This window comes from Pipistrellus hanaki (genome assembly GCF_964339955.1).
Source record: "Pipistrellus hanaki genome assembly, chromosome: X".
NCBI classification, from domain to species: Eukaryota; Metazoa; Chordata; class Mammalia; order Chiroptera; family Vespertilionidae; genus Pipistrellus; species Pipistrellus hanaki.
Genome location: NC_140524.1, coordinates 93,901,110 through 93,917,628, shown reverse-complemented (window position 1 = coordinate 93,917,628; position 16,519 = coordinate 93,901,110). Strand labels below are relative to the sequence as shown.

The following is a 16,519-nucleotide window of genomic DNA, read 5'->3' as shown; positions in this document are numbered from 1 at the left end:
AACAGGATTGACTAGTTTTTTTTCCTCTGAACAAGTTTTTTTAAACCAATTCAACTTATTGAACCAGCTGGCACAATCAAACTTGTTATCTGTTTAGACATATTTAAGAGTCTTTTTCTTCCACATACTTGCTAATTTAGCTAATCACATTAACCAACGACATAAGTAGCAACTCTTTGCTGAAAATAGAACTCTAGAAAAAAATTAGCAACTTAAAGGAAGTTGACATGGCTTATATTTAAATTCCCTGGGAGGAGAAAGGCATAAGTACCCTAGGTAGACAATCCTGGTAATAATCCAGGCAGAATAAAATACTCTTGATCATGTCCTGACAGAGAGGAAAACAGTTATAAACAGAGTCACATCACAATGATTATACATGTATAATATATCTAACTACTAGTTGTAAAGAACCCATTATTCAAAGATCTGTTGTAGGGGCATATAGTGCATCCCTAGAATACAATTACTTATTTTCTCTTGCTTCTTGGTGTTCATTTGTGCAGGTGGCTCCTTATTATGTATATAATTTCAGGATTTCCCATTGCCAAGATTTTTATTTCTAAAAGACACACAGTTCTACTGGAAACTTTTCCAAAATCAGCATAGTTAAACATCAGTCTTTACAGTTCCTTAATATTTCAAAATCCTTCAACATATAAAATTTCTGACTTTTTTACATCATATTATAGAGTCCCAAAATAGCTGGTCAGTTATTTACCCCTTCTCTCTTTAATTTCTATTTCACATAGTCTAAAGCGTAACCATCATTTTGGCAGAGTGTGTGATTTCAAGTTATTAAGGTGAGCTGTGTAGCAAAGGAGGTAAAAACTGTGCACCGAGTTACAAACCATGTAGCCTACCATAGTGACCTACATTGTACATTGTACTTATACTTGGCTTTTTAAAGCATATTTTGTTTATCTGTACGAAAGTATTGTCACAATATAAATTAGTTGTAATATGCCATTTTTGAGTGTCCAGCTATAGACTGTGGGTCTATATAGATATACTCAAATTGTTTTCATACTGGCTAAAATGACATCTGGTCATGTGATGATACAGATCATTTTGTGATCATTATTTTTATATTTGCAGTTGCACTAAAATGCTTTTGTATATTTCGCTAATCAGTAAGACCTGTAAGATAAACATGAAAATTTGTGAATTTTTGTTTCACTTTAAGATAATTTCTCGAACCTCGAGATCAGTTTTGAAGCTTAGAATTGGGAGTGCTTTTAAGTTAATGCATCCTGATGTATCGTTTGATTTAGTATATATACCATCTTAATTTTTAAAAACTTAGACTTAACTACAGGAATGAAAATGAGTTTTCTAGATTTGCAACTACAGATTATTTTAAACAATGATAAATGTGTGAAAAGGTGAAATGTTTGTGTCACACTAATCACTATATTTTTGAAGATGTACCATAAAATGACTTTGAAAAGATAGTTGTGTTTATGTTTACTTTTTAAAAGTAGATTTTCCTAGAAAAATACTGTTTCATATTGGCCTTTCATGGTCTATTTTTGTAACCTTTTTTGAGAATCTGTGGCATTCTGCTAATTTAGGAGTATTAGGAGTATGGTGTATCTTTGGTGAGGGGGTAGGGTTCAGAATATCTTTCTAATATATCAGGATTTGAATGAGCTAATTCTTTTGAAAGTTACTCTTTATTATCTTTCTTTAAAAGAAGGGATTCTAACAAAGCAAGATTCTGACTGTGACATAAATCTTCTCATTATGAAACACTGCATAGTAGTATATAAATATGGTTATGCCATATAATACGGTGAGTTGGGGACTAAGTAGAAATCTCTAAGTAATAAAGTATCTGTGTTTGGAGATTCGAAGGAATATCCCTGTGATAAATAACGTGCTTTTTTCTTTCAGCCAAGCTCAAAAACTATGCAGAAGTAGATAATTTAAAATGATAACTCTGTCGTTGTTGTTGTTGTTGTTGTTGTTGTTTTGTGTGTTGTTTGTGTGTGTATGTATTTTCTTTTTCATTTTAACCAGCCTCTTATACCTAGAAGTCCCACAAGCAGTGTCGCCACGCCTTCCAGCACCATCAGCACACCCACCAAAAGAGACAGTTCAGCTCTCCAGGATCTCTACATCCCCCCTCCTCCTGCAGAACCGTATATCCCCAGGTATAAAACTAATCATCCTGTTGTTCTAGGAAGCTTCTGTCCAAAGACTAGCCCAATGGCATGTAAACTGTGAAGTAAATTCTCAAGGAACAACTTGAGTAGTTTCTCAGTTGGGAATTTGAACATATTCCAGAAAAATCATTGCATGACAGAGAATGCATTTTGGTTAATAACTAATTAATATGTATTGAACACTTAATAAGCATTAAATATCTTATAAACATCTCATATAATAAAATACTATTAAATAATAATTAGGATTATTTCAATAAGCAAAATATAAGTGAGGCTCTTTGGCAAAGAAGCCCCTAGAAATCTTAGGTTACTTTGAAACATGTCATATATTTTTTTCTAGAAGAGAAAGTTATAGATAACTTTTATAACTTTTGAAATGTATTGTAGATAATTAGAGAGTTTGCAAGAAAATGGCTTGCCTTTTAAGTCCAGATTTCTTGAGGCTGTGTCCCCATTTCATTCCCAAATTCCTACTAGAAATTCTTGGAAGATATGGAAGAATAGAACTTAGTGCCATAAAGCATTTTGTCCAAAAGCATTCTGATACCCATCTTTCTGGAATACAAAGTTATGGGAAAGGACCAGTACAAAAGGACAGTTACTACCAATCACAAAGAATTTGATTCGGTTTTTAAATCAGTTGTGCAGTCATTCAAAAGCAATAATTTAAGGTATCTTGTTTTCAAGTCAATTAATGTTAAATTTCTTTTATTTATAAAAGAACTAAAATACCTTGTTTTTTTATTAATTTTATTATTCATTGCTATACCTAATGTTTCGTTCTATTAGATATGATGGTACTGACATTTTTATGATCTAAATGCTACATGACAACATAGCATTTTTGCAAATACTTTGTGTTGTCATTTGGTAATAAAACTATAGTCAGTTTTATAAACATTTTCATTTTTATTTTTGAGAATTAAATGTAGCTGTGGGGGAGTATTTTATGAGAAGATGTAATTTATTAAGCTGGGATTCCACAAATATTTATTATATAATTTACAGTCTTATGTTAAATTTACAACCAGATATAAAAATCTGATATTCTAGTCAAACACAAACTGCATTTTAATTCTATTAAGATAATGTCTGACTTTCTGAATACTCTTGCAGGAAGAGCAATAAAAGCATGTGTGTATCAAATAGGAAATGAATCTTTTGATTTTGTTTTATTTTACTGCAAATGATTAAGAAGCCTTATTCAGAGTGCTACATGTACAAATAAACATCAGAAGATGTTTTTATCAAATCTCTGCAGTGTTTTTAAATAAATGTTCTTTCCTTTTCTCTTGGCTAGGATGGAACTTGTTTTAAAGAACATGTTTCCTAGACAGAAAGTATTTAAAACACTTCAGAAGACAAAGGAGTAAAATGATAACAGTTCTCTCTTCAGGGAAGGGTATAGATACAACTAAGGAAATATATAGAAATCAATAAAAAATTTGAACATGCTATTGAAAAATACTGTATAAGAGGTTGAAGTATCAATATAGCATTATTTTTTTTGTCAGTATTGTTTGAAAGTTTTATACTTTTCAGTAAAAATTCATAATTAGAGTGTATTATTTCATTTTAATTGATTTGTAGTCTGGTGTGTAATTTAACACAATATTCTAAATATATTTTGAATCAAATTATTAATTGCTCGGTCACACAGTCATTTTATATAGCATAGTCAAAGCAATCCATGCATCAAAGTTCCTGTGTTCTTTTTTTGACTTGAAATGATAGTTATAGAAGTTTTTGAAATTGTCATTCTTTTTAAAGATGCGAACTTGGCACTTTTTTTTTCAATTTTCTCATTTTGATTATGAGTGTGGCTCACCTAATTAAATTCATCAGAACATTTATTTTTTTTCTATATTTAAAAGTTTGTTCTGTGTAGGATAGGCATTTTGGTGTTAATTTGAATTATAAATCATACAAATTTCCTCATCAATAATAATAAAAGCAGAATATGCTAATTAGACCAGATGTCCTTCTGGACAAAGCCCAGGTCCCAGGTGCCTTCCAGCGGCCGAGGAAACCGGTCCGGGTGCTGGAGAGAAGCTGGTGCTGGCACCTGGGGGAAGAAGGCCTACTCTTACACAGATTTCATGCATCGGGCCTCTAGTCTTAAAATAAAAGAGACCCTTAAAAATGGTAGGCCTAGTTGTCAAATTATGTAGATTTTTTTTCATGTGATTATTTCTTTAAACGTATTTATTCCAGAAAAAAATAAATGTGGTTACAAAAGGGATCTTATCGCTAAAAGAGAAATCATTCGTGTATGTGAAGTGAGTGAAATTTTGTCAGTTTATACCTATGACTTATGAGTATATGAAGTTTCATTATCATAGTCTATAGTGCATTTTTTAAGATGAAAATCAAGAATTTATAGGCCTTTGCACAACTGTGACATTTAAGCACTAATTTCTCCTGTGAATTTTACAGTGAGCCATTAAATATAAAGTCACAGTTGTTCTATGAGATCCCTTTTAGGGAAAATCTATAGACTTATTAATGTGTGTATAGCTATCTAACATTTTAGAAAGGGAAGAAAATACTCCAAATATTACTTGTGTGTTTTTCCTGCAAAGTTGGATTCTTTATTCAATTCTGCATTTTCCAGTTTGCATATATACAATTAGCATAAACTAATTATACAAATAAACAAGTTAAATATGAAAAATATATATTTTAATCTTTACAGCAAAATGAAGTAATACATTTAGTTATTCAGGGGCTTATGGTGTGAATACATATACAGACACACACATTTATATACACAATATGTATATCAATTCATTTTTTTGCAGTTGTTTTTTTTGTTTTTACTTTTTAAAATTCAACTTTACTTGAGTGAATGACATACAAATGTGTTTAATAAATCTTCCTTGCTGGTTAAAGGTCCCTCTTTCCTTTCACTATAGTGTAAGTAATACCAGCCCTTCCAATTTTCTGCCACAGGTGTACACCTATAATCAGAGCATGGTGAATTAACCAGGGCCTAGTCACCCTCCTAAATCAAGCTGCATTAACAGTTATGTCACTGGCATGATAGAAAAGTCTGCCCATTTATAAATAAGTATAACCCTCTTCCAGTGCCACAACTTTGTTAGGGCTATTTCCAAACTAATTGCAGTATCTATTTCTTTTTTATAGAGGACTAAAACATTTTTTTAAATGCCAGGAAATTTGTGCAGGAAACGTTTTTAGCGAGCTGACAAAGGAATTCTGCCTGGATTTTTATATTTATTTTCTTTATGCTGCCTAAGAACTATAGAGTTACAATTTGGGAAGAAGCAACGCATTATTTTAAAAATACAAGAGTGAGTGGCAATGTAAATGGCAATTTCACCTTGTGATGAGTTAAGTACATAAGAAAATTTGCCAACTCAGTTTGTCTTGAGAATATTATTTACTATTTTCTACATATTTCAAATACTAGGAATATAGGTTCATTCGGACAAACCTAATCTAAAGATTTGCATATGGATACAAGCATAGTATTGTGCTGAATTGAACCTCATATTTCAATTTATAAGCTCATCACCATTTTATAAGATAAAAGATGAAATGTAAAATTCCTTTTTATTTGGACTATTATAAGATTTGTTCTATTAATTTAAGATTTTTTCTGTTGATTTAAGATTTGAACTGTTGGCATTTGATGTAATATTAAATTTTATCTGCTTTGATAGCATTGATGTCACTCTTTAGCATAAAATAGGAAACAATTATGAATTAGGAAGAAATAAAATTAATGACCCACAAGGGAAGAAACATTGGATTTACATCTATAGTCCTATTTTAAAACATAAGCTTTTCTAGCAAAAATTTCATAGCTAGTCAATTAAACGTGTAAGATAAACAAGGTTCGATATAGTCAAACCTAAATGAAATATTTCTACCAAAATACCACTCATTAGGGCCCAATCATCTGGACCATGTGAGTAATACAATAAGTGAGTAAGATTTAGGGGTTTCATAAATTATTAGAGAACTTGCCATCTTTTTTTATTGAATTTTAATTATTCAAAACATTTACATGGCTCCAAAATCCAAACTTTATAAAAAATACATTAAAGCAAATGTTTTCACCATTGTTCCTCCCAGATTTTCCCTCTCCTTCCCCATAAAAATTATTTTTATTAGTATTTTTTTGTTTTTGTTTTTTTATTAAATTATTATCTGTGTACATATTTATCCTTTCATTATTTCTTCTTGAAAATATAAGCAAAACTAGATGTTTACATTAATATTCCCTTTCACCTTTATTACAAAAAGAAAGGAAAATACTACAAACATTGCTCTCTACCTAACTTTTTATTACATTTATTGGGGTAACACTGGTTAATAACTTGCCATCATCTTTAATCCCATTCTTAAACTCTGAATGGATATGTAATGAAATTTTCCATTTGGAATGCTGTGAATGTATGTATTCACTATTAAATGAGATACATAGAATTTAAATACTGAGAGTATTTTCATTAAGGTGTATTTTAAGTTAATGACGAGCAACTTGACATTCTTATAGTATTAGTACTGATTTGGTTTTTAAAGCTACAGTGTCCTTACAGAGGCATTTATTCTTAAACACTTTTTTGTTTTTGAGAAGTGCAGATATGTGAACCAACTAGGTAAACTGGCAAAAGAAAGTTAGATTTTTAACATTTCCTACCGTCTTGAACAATAAACGCAATCTGTGTGCTAAGGTGATGTCTTTATATGGCACAGAGCAGTGAGAATGGACTAGGGCAGGAGTTAAAAGATCTATGACCCATGTCTGGCTGTGTCATTTATTACCTGTGTGACATTCAGGTAACTCATTTAATCTCTCTAAGCCCTGGGATTTTTTTCTACAAAATAGGAATAGTTAAAAATTGTCCTATAAATCTCAGAGTTTGGAAAGATGAGAAGATATAGTGCATGGGAAGGATATTATGACTATTTTAGACATTCTCAGCCTTTTTACCACCCTAACACTTGCCTGCGCTTTTCTTCCTCACCCTTTCTTTAGGGATGAAAAAGGAAACCTTCCTTGTGAAGACCTCAGAGGACATATGGTGGGCAAGCCTGTGCATAAGGGATCTGAATCGCCAAATTCCTTTCTGGATCAGGAATATCGAAAGAGATTTAATATTGTTGAGGAAGATACTGTCTTGTATTGCTATGAGTATGAAAAAGGAAGATCAAGTAGTCAAGGAAGACGAGAAAGCACCCCGACTTACGGTAAGAGTTCTTAAGTTGACATAAGAACATATGTTTGGAATGGGGATTTTCATTTCTTTTCATGGGCTTTTGAGTTATGAAAATTATTTGATAGCTTTTATATTTGTAATTGATCTATATCTGTCATGTGCTCAAAGGTGAACTTTCAACAATGTGAGGCATGCCATCTAAACTTATTCTAGATTTTTCAAAGAGTAAACAAGAATAGTAGATAGCATTTTAGCTCATTAGTGGTGTGTGGGAACCTTTTCTAATTACATGAAATTTTTGTATGTCAGATGTTGCCAAATTGGAATAATTCAAAGTGTGTTTTTTTTTTCCTTTTTTAATTGTAAATTTGCTAATGAAATGGCTTATTGAAAATAAAATTGTGTCCTTATTCCTCGGGAATTTAAAAAATCTTTAGATAGGCTTTTCTGAGGGGAAATTTCATCTCTATATTTGTCTTTTTTAAGAAGCTGCAAAGCTTGAGTGGAACTGGATTTTAAATAGGAAGAATACACTGTTAAAGAAAAGATGCACCTGGAATGACCATGTCCCTAGAATTTTTGGGATTTTTTGCTTTTGGCTTTGACTCCTATTTTTCCATGCACAATCAAGAAAGTAACCCAGTCACAAACACTTAATATTGATATGACATATCTAAAATATTGGCAGAGAAAGTTGCCTAAAGTTAAAGTACTAAGTAAAGTCTCTCGTCCTATAGCAAGAATGAATAGATTTAATTGGAAGTCTATGCTACTCCCTTCCCAGTTTTCAAACTAACCATGTTTAGTGAGGAACTCATACTTGGGGAAGGACAGGATCCTTGCCGATTAATCCAGACTTAATCAGAGGGAGCTGAGCAGAAGGAAATTTTAATTTTCCCTTTCCACCTGTCCCCCTTACTTGTCCACAGTGGCCAGATGCCTCCCTCCTGTGGTCCCAAAATATTGGTCATCACTTATCTTAATACACATGCCTTATTTCCTTACAGCTCTTTGGTAATAGTTACATATGAAAAGTTTTGCTCAAAATGACCCTAAAGATTAGTAACCATGCTTATCTTCCTTTGTGTTATTCTCTGTGCATGTGTTTTCTATCATAAGAATAAGCAATGGTATTTTATAGCATAGTTCTTCATACTATTTTGGTGGCATTTATTTTGAACTGTCATAATTTGAACGTATTTGCAGCTTTGCTTTTCCCCCTGCTATATTTTAAACCTTTGTAATACAGAAGCCTGCCATCTTTATTATCCCTACCCCTGATCCATTACATAAGATTATTATTTTTATTCATTCATTCCATGAGCACTTATTGAATATCTATTATTAGTCAATACTATATACCAACTTTTCCCTTTTTTATGTCCCAGAATTTTCTGGCTATTTTCTACTTATGTTGAAGAAGATAAAAATGTTTAACCTAAGAGGAAATTGTAATTACTACATAATTTTGATTACTGATAGCTTTATAAAAGATATGTTTATGCCTTCAGACTATAGTTTAAACAAATCATATTTCTCCCAATGAAATAGAATACTATTTAAATTTTAGAAAATATAGATATCCTACGTATATTTCATGTATTTTTATAAACAACTTAGGAGAAAAGAAATGTATATATGCTTGAAAGAGGAATAGGAAGTAAAAAAAAAAAAAGTTCTTTTACTTTTGATCCTGAAATTTTTTAACTTTAGAACCTAAAATATAATCTGAATCTTCAATGGAGATACTTATACTTAGTCATCATCACTCTCCTATTAACTTCCCATATTACTCAAAAGGGTTTAGAGTTTTGATTATAAGACTGTAGACAGGATTTTGAGAAGCAAAGTGCCTAATATGTGCTCTTGATTAAATATATATGTACTTATTATATTATCTTAGTACATTCATATTTTAAAGTAAGTTATATAAGATGAAAATATTTAGGAAAGCTCTGTTCCTAAGAGTCAGTTAAAAGAACAGTTATTTGTCCTAAGCTATTAGATAAGTACAATATGGATCAACAGTAGATGGCCCTTGTAGAAAGTAAGTTAATAATACTTGTTGAGCTTTTATATGTTCCAGCCACTGTTCTAATCTTTTAGAAGGTGTGAATCTATTTAATCATTACAACAACAATATAAAGTAAAAACTAATGGAATCTTTATTTTACCGATGGGTTAAATAACTTACCCAACTAGTAAGTGATAGAGCTGAGATTAAGTACCCATGAATATTTGTTGATTCTGCTAGTGGTACTAGGTGACTAAATGTAATGAAAATAATTTGCTAAATCTTAGGAAAATAATATCCAAAAATTGCATTACTCTTTCCAAATTCAAACATTTGATTTCAAGCAAAAAGAACTTGGTCTGATTTTGTATGTTCTTGTCTATGTTGTTTGGTATTTACTGGCACTATAATAAATATGAATTTACATAGACATGGCCTTCACAGGCCTTAGGAAAAAATGGCTAAATTGAGGAATAAAATTAGCAACAATGTGTTGTATCCTTTTTAAATCAGAGAACATGAAATAGGGTTTTTTTGTTTGGTTTGGTTTTTAGCATAAAATAGGTTTTACTTTCCTAAAAAGGTAGACAAGAATAACTTCTGGAAACACAAATACAGTAGGGGAAGAAACTTAGATAAGTGGTCACTAGCATTAGCTGTCGTATCAGCCATATTTGGTAATCCTATCTGCCTTGTAATTACTCTAATGTGGCCTGGAAATATTCCTAGGCCATAGTTTTCTCATTTCTTAAAAGAAGATGATAAAATCTGCTCATAGACGTTGGTGAGAATTTAATGATAACACACTATAAATTGCCTAGAAAGTGGCCAGTATGTGCTAGGTATTTATTTTTGCTGTTCTCTTTATTACATAGAAACTTTAGTGTTGTTACGACAATTGATCTTAACTATTCTCACCACCAAAAAAAGGGGGTAACTATATGAGGTGATGGGTGTGTTAAATAGCTTGATTGTGATAGTCATTTCTCAATGGATATGTATCTCAAATTATCACACTGTATACCTTAAATATATACATCTTATTTGTCAATTATACCTCAATAAAGCTGGAAAAATAAACTTAAAGATCTCAACATATAGCCTGGCCAGGATAGCTCAGCGGTTGAACATCAGCCCATGAACCAAGAGGTCACCAGTTCAATTCCCAGTTAAAGGCATATTCCCAGATTGTGGACTCGATTCCCAGATTGTGGGCAGGAGGCAGACAATTGATGTTTCTCTCTCATTGATATTTCTACCTCTATATCTCTCCCTTCCCTTCTCTCTAAAATCAATAAAAAAACATATTTTTTTAAAATCTCAACATATAAATAATAATACTAGTGTCAGCCATTTAAAATTCTTTGAAGAATAAGATGGGATGAATAAAGAGTTCAATAAAAAATGAAACTTTAATGTGGCAATAAAAAAAGGGGGCATGACAGCATTAAATCACTTCAACTATTTGGTCTCCTCTGCTCATGTTTCAAAGATAAAGGCTCAAATTTGATTAGATCAGTTGCTTGGCAACTTTTCAGTATGGTAATATCTCCCATCAGCTTTCCCTTTTCACTATTCAGGCACTACTTGCCCTTGCTATTCCATCATAGCACATTTCTATACAGATAGACCTGCTAAAAGGCTGGCATAGTTAGCTGAGTCCCTTTGTGGCCATGAGTAGTCATATTTTATAACAATAGGAGGAAAACATGTTTTTTACTATAATGTCACAGAAGAGTATTGTTTTGAAAGAATCCAGGCCTTTTCTGATTTATGGAATATCCAAGACCTCACAAAAAGCACATGAATACATGCAAAGCCAATATTTTAGAACTGCTCCTCATAAATGCTATTATACATATTGTGCATTGAGAAAAATTAATTTCTGTAACATTACACCTGAACGTTTTGCACTAAAAAACTAAGTACTATGTCCCTGTTAGCCACATGAATAGATATGGAGGGCCTGTGGACAATTACACTGTAAACTGAGTTTTATCAATGTGAGGGGAGGATATTGTCTATAGGTTCCAGGTTATATATATGATCATACTTCAGTATCTCCTTCCTTTTTCTCTTACAACTTCATTCTATCTTTTGGGCAATTAAATTATAATTAATAGCATTGTTTCGAACATTTCTTAAAATATCAATTATATATAATGCATTCACATTTATTCATTTCTGACTACAAGGCTGCTATCTTACCTGTAATTTTCTAATATAAATTATATTAGGTAAATATCGAGCTGTCATTTATTAGCTATGCTGGAGAAAAAAAGAAAATAGATTTGTAACCATAGAAAATGTCTGATTTCAAGTAAAATATACCACTTTCAAATCAGAATTAATAGAGATATAAATTACTGAATTAAAAATGGAGAAATATGAGATGTGTACCACACTTACAGGAATTCCTTCCTTTTGATTTATGTAATACATTTCATAAAGACTGTATGTTAGCTTCACAGAATAATTTTGAACATCAAGCTGATGTTGATAAGGGACCATGTATTTGATGGAAAACTAGTTCAGCAATATTTTGGCATAGAAATAGAAAATAGTCTGTTTCTGTTGTAAAAATCAGTGTTATCAACTAGGTAAGGTACTCTTTCTTAATTTGTATAATTTTATGGATAGAAGTATCAGAGCATGAGTTTTGAGGTCACATAGAAAGACCTGAATTTGATGTCACAGGTTGGCCTTTAATAACTGATTGACCTTGAACTTCAGCCTTAACCTTACTGTTTTTGTTTCCTTATCTATAAAATGGGATAGTCATTGTGTTTTTGAGGATTAAGTGAGAGATGTACATAAGTCAAATACGTGCACTGTTCTTGATTCATAGAAAGGGTGCAAGAAAACATGCTTAAATGGCATAAAAATTGCTGCTGCTCATAAAAATGTCCTGCCCTAGCTGGTTTGCTCAGTGGATAGAGCGTAGGTCTGAGGACTGGAGGGTCCCAGGTTAGGGTTAGGGTTAGGGTTAGGGTTAGCACGTACTTTGGTTACAGGCTCCTGCTCAGCCCAGGTTCTAGTCAGGGCATGTGCAGGAGGCCACCAATCAATGCATTTCTTTCACATTGGTATTTCTCTGTCTTGTTTTCTCTCTAAAAACCAATGGAAAAATATCCTTGGGTAAAGATAAATAAATAAGTCCCAAAGATTATTAAATGCTGATGGAACAAATTAACATTTCCTCCTCTCCTATGGAGGGGCTTAATAAAGGACAAAGGGCTGGAAGCATTTCCTCAGTTTGGTCCCTCTAACTACCCAACAACTAGCCATTCAAAAAATATCAATTAAAAGACATGTGCATAGAGTTTGTAACTTTCTTTAGTTTGGTTTTGAAAAGTAGAAGGAGGAGTATTCAAATAGCTAATAACACTAGAAACTGCCATGATCCAAGGTTGTTGGGTGTTGTTGTTTTTTTTTTATTTCCATTATGGAAATTAATAGTTCATATAATGGACAGAAGGACCTTTTTATAACCTCATAGCATCAGAATTCTAACAATTCAGACCCCATACATTGTTAAAGATTAAGATTAGTTGCTAAAAAGCAATAGAGGGAGATACAATGATATATATTATCAATTAAATAGTTGTAGTTTCTAAAATAAATGAAACAGCCGAAGCTGGTTTGGCTCAGTGGTAGAGCGTTGGTAGGTCTGTGGACTGAAAGGTCCCAGGTTCAATTCCAGTCAAGGGCATGTACATTGGTTGCCAGCACATCCCCGGTAGGGAGTGTGCAAGAGGCAGCTGGTCGATGTTTCTCTCTCATTGACGTTTCTAGCTCTCTATCTCTCTCCCTTCCTCTATGTAAAAAAATCAATAAAATATATTTTTAATAAAATAAAATAAAATAAATGAAACTTGGCAAGAAGAGATCACCCTGAAAGCAACTGAAGCTACTGGATAATGGATAAACAGTAAGAATAAGAAAAAAAAAACTTTTAATGAAGTTCCAGAGTATTAATATGTGGACAAAATGGAAAGATTAGCAAATCAAATCAACAAAGCTGATACAACTATCAGAGGAAAAAAAGAAACTCTTCAAATAAATTAATCAACAGAAAGATACAAACTAGGTGAAATAGTGCTTCCCTTAAAGACAAAAATAGGAAATAATAGGAATATTCTCATTCAGTGATTTTCAGCTGGGTCAGTATTGCCCCCCAGAGCACATTTGGCAATTTGTGAAGACGTTTGTAGTTGTCATATCTGGAGGTGGAGGTGCTGCTGGTATCTAGTGGGTAGAGGCTCAGGATGTCATTTCAACATCCTACATAGAATGTGCGCAAAAAATGGTGCAGGATGGCTCCCAACAATAATGATCCAATCCAAAGTGGCAAGTTCTACTGTTGAGAAACCCTACCTAATTTAAGAAGAACGAACTGCAGACAAATTGAATACAGAAGCAGGTAACTATGACTAGAAAATCAAACAGCCCTTGTACGATATAGGGTCATTTGCCCTTTTGTTTTTATTCAAAGAATAGTGTAAGGATGTGAGTATCTGGGATGACCTACCCAGGTCTACAATAGGAAACCTAATCATGACAAATGCTGGAACAGGAAGGGACCCATTCTTTTTAGTGTTAGCTCTCAAATCACAATGTGGTTTATATAATCCAGCATTTTCCTAGGTATGTTCTTCAGATTGCTAGTTCTGAAAGAGAATCTTTGTGAAAGGAAGAGATTATGTGGTTAAGTAAGATTCAGAAGCTGTGCAGGTTTTTCCCCTCTCTTGGAGATCAATAAGTGCACATTCACATATACCAAAGGGTTTGAAAGTTGTTGAATTTGGTTTAGCTCATTGTTTTCCAAATGTACTTGTGCATTTAATGTTTTTGTTTTGGTCACAAAATACATACTAACCGTTCAATGGGATTAATGCTTGAGGGAATATATTTTAGAAAATGCTGAAATAGACTTTCGCAGCTCCTTTTAAAGACCCATATACCGATGATACATTTTCTTTGTATTTTAAGTTCCAAATAAGCATTTGGAAAAACTTCTATTCTTAAGTTGAAGCCTGCCCTAACAGATGGCTTGTTGAATGTCATCTTCATTTAGTTCTTGCAGAAAAGCCATTTTTAAAAGTAAATCTTATTTCTGATAAAAGTCCCAACTAAAATAATATTAACTGGAAGGATGTGTACATGGTGTTCCATACTCCAGGCTCCTTGTATCACTGCAAAACAATTTGCCAGAAATCATGGGAGAAATAGATCCTTGAGGATAGGAAATGTCAAGTGTTATATGCAATCTTTTTAAAGAAGAGATGACTAAAACTTTCACCCTGATTACCTTAATGACTGAAGACATTAGAGCAAGTAATTAAAACAATATATAGACATATAAATATACATGTGACAACTTAGTATTATTTTAGAAGTACTGCAATGTCAAACCAATTTGTTTTCCACCTTCCTTAAGGGATGGACAACAAAGTTACACCCACAATTTATGTTCTAATCCTCCATTAGCTCTTTAGCTAGCTCTTAAGATTTTTCTTTTGCAAGATTTGCAAACTGGGAAGACCCTTAAAAAAAAGCAGTAATAATCCATGTCATCAAATGATTTTTTTAATAAAGATGAATTGGATTTTTCTGTAAATGCAATGGTCTTAAATTCATCACCAAATCAAATTAGTGTAGTAAAAAGAGCCCTGGGATAGGAAGTTGAAAGTCTCTATTCACGGGCTGACTCCAACACTGATTATCAGTGAAATCCTGAGAAATTAACTTCAGTGTGTCATGAGTTTTTCATCTCAACCTTTCTTGCTAACTTCACTAACTAACATGATCCCAAAGACAAACATGTGTGAAAGGAATTATAAAGTTATTACAAGATGTCATTTTGTTTGTTTCATTTGAGAGTCTTCCAGTTGATGGTCTTAATCCTTGTCTTTTTCTTTTCATGAGAAATGGTGACTGGCATCCATATGTTGATAAGATTTTCAAGACACTGATTTACTAAGGATTTTTTATAATGACGAAAAACATATGACATACAATTTTCCATATTTTTCCATTATTGTTCACATTATTCTGTGTTAGTTTCAGGTGCACAACATAGTGGTTAGACAATCATACTTTACAGAGTGTTCCCACTAATATTTTAAGTACCCCCCCCCCGGCCTGTACATAGCTATTACAATATGATTTACTAAAGTTTTTAAAAAACAAATTCCTTTAATTTCTAATTATCTAACTTGAAAACAGGATGTTTTTAACCAAATAATGCCCATGTCATCTTTCTTGTCCACATTTATTGCTGAGCACAGCAAGGGGCAAAAGTACGCTAGCATAGCTCATTTTATAACTAGAACTTTTTTGCCACTTAGAAAGTATTTAAATCATATGAATCCTTCTCAGACCTCCCACACCCCCCTAATGTAGAATAATCTCTATGCATAGTGACAACATTTTAACTGAGAAAAATCTATCTTTCTGAACTACAGCGTGTATCACAGATTTGTTCTCTTGGTAGAATGTTTACAAATGATGTTTTGGTTCAAAATACAATTATCCATGGCATTAAATATTAAAAGTTCCATTTATTATTTATTTATTTTTAATTTATTTATTCAGGTGATGTTGCTTAATAAAATTACATAGGTTTCAAGTGTGCAATTCTATAATATATCATCTCTATAGTGCATTTTGTGCTCACCACCCAAAATCAAGTCTCCTTATATCACTATGTATTCCCTCTTTACCTTCCTCCACATGCCCCACCCCCCTTTCTCTCTGCTGCTGTCTGTGTCTATGAGGGTTTTGTTTGGTTTTTTTTGTTTTTTTGCTTAATCCCTTTACCTTTTTCACCCAGCCCTGCTTCCTATGAGTCTGTTTCTATTTTGTTTGTTATTTTGTTCATTAGATTTCTTATATGAGTGAAATCATATGGTACTTGTCTTTCTCTGACTGGCTTATTTCACTTAGCATAATGCTCTCCAGTTCCATATACTTTTTGATGCAGTTTCTAATTTTCCCATTTAACAATTTTTATCTTACCCCCCATTTAAAGTCTAGGTCACTTTTAGAAAGCAATAGGAAAATTCACAAACAAGTTGTAGCAGTTTTAAAAATATGGCCATAAAGATCAAAAGTGCCTATTCTTACTTTATTAATTCAAGATA

The 16,519-nt window shown here is 32.4% G+C and overlaps 1 protein-coding gene across 5 annotated transcripts in view; it reads left to right on the top strand.

Moving 5' to 3' along the window:
• CNKSR2 (connector enhancer of kinase suppressor of Ras 2) overlaps positions 1-16,519 on the top strand; it is a 240,265-nt gene that overhangs the window by 135,395 nt on the left and 88,351 nt on the right. For all 5 annotated transcript variants that reach the window (XM_084869473.1, XM_084869471.1, XM_084869470.1 and 2 more), the window contains 2 exons: positions 2,023-2,156; positions 7,180-7,391. In XM_084869473.1, the coding sequence (XP_084725599.1) occupies positions 2,023-2,156; positions 7,180-7,391 (346 nt within the window). The remainder of the gene's footprint in view (positions 1-2,022; positions 2,157-7,179; positions 7,392-16,519) is intronic.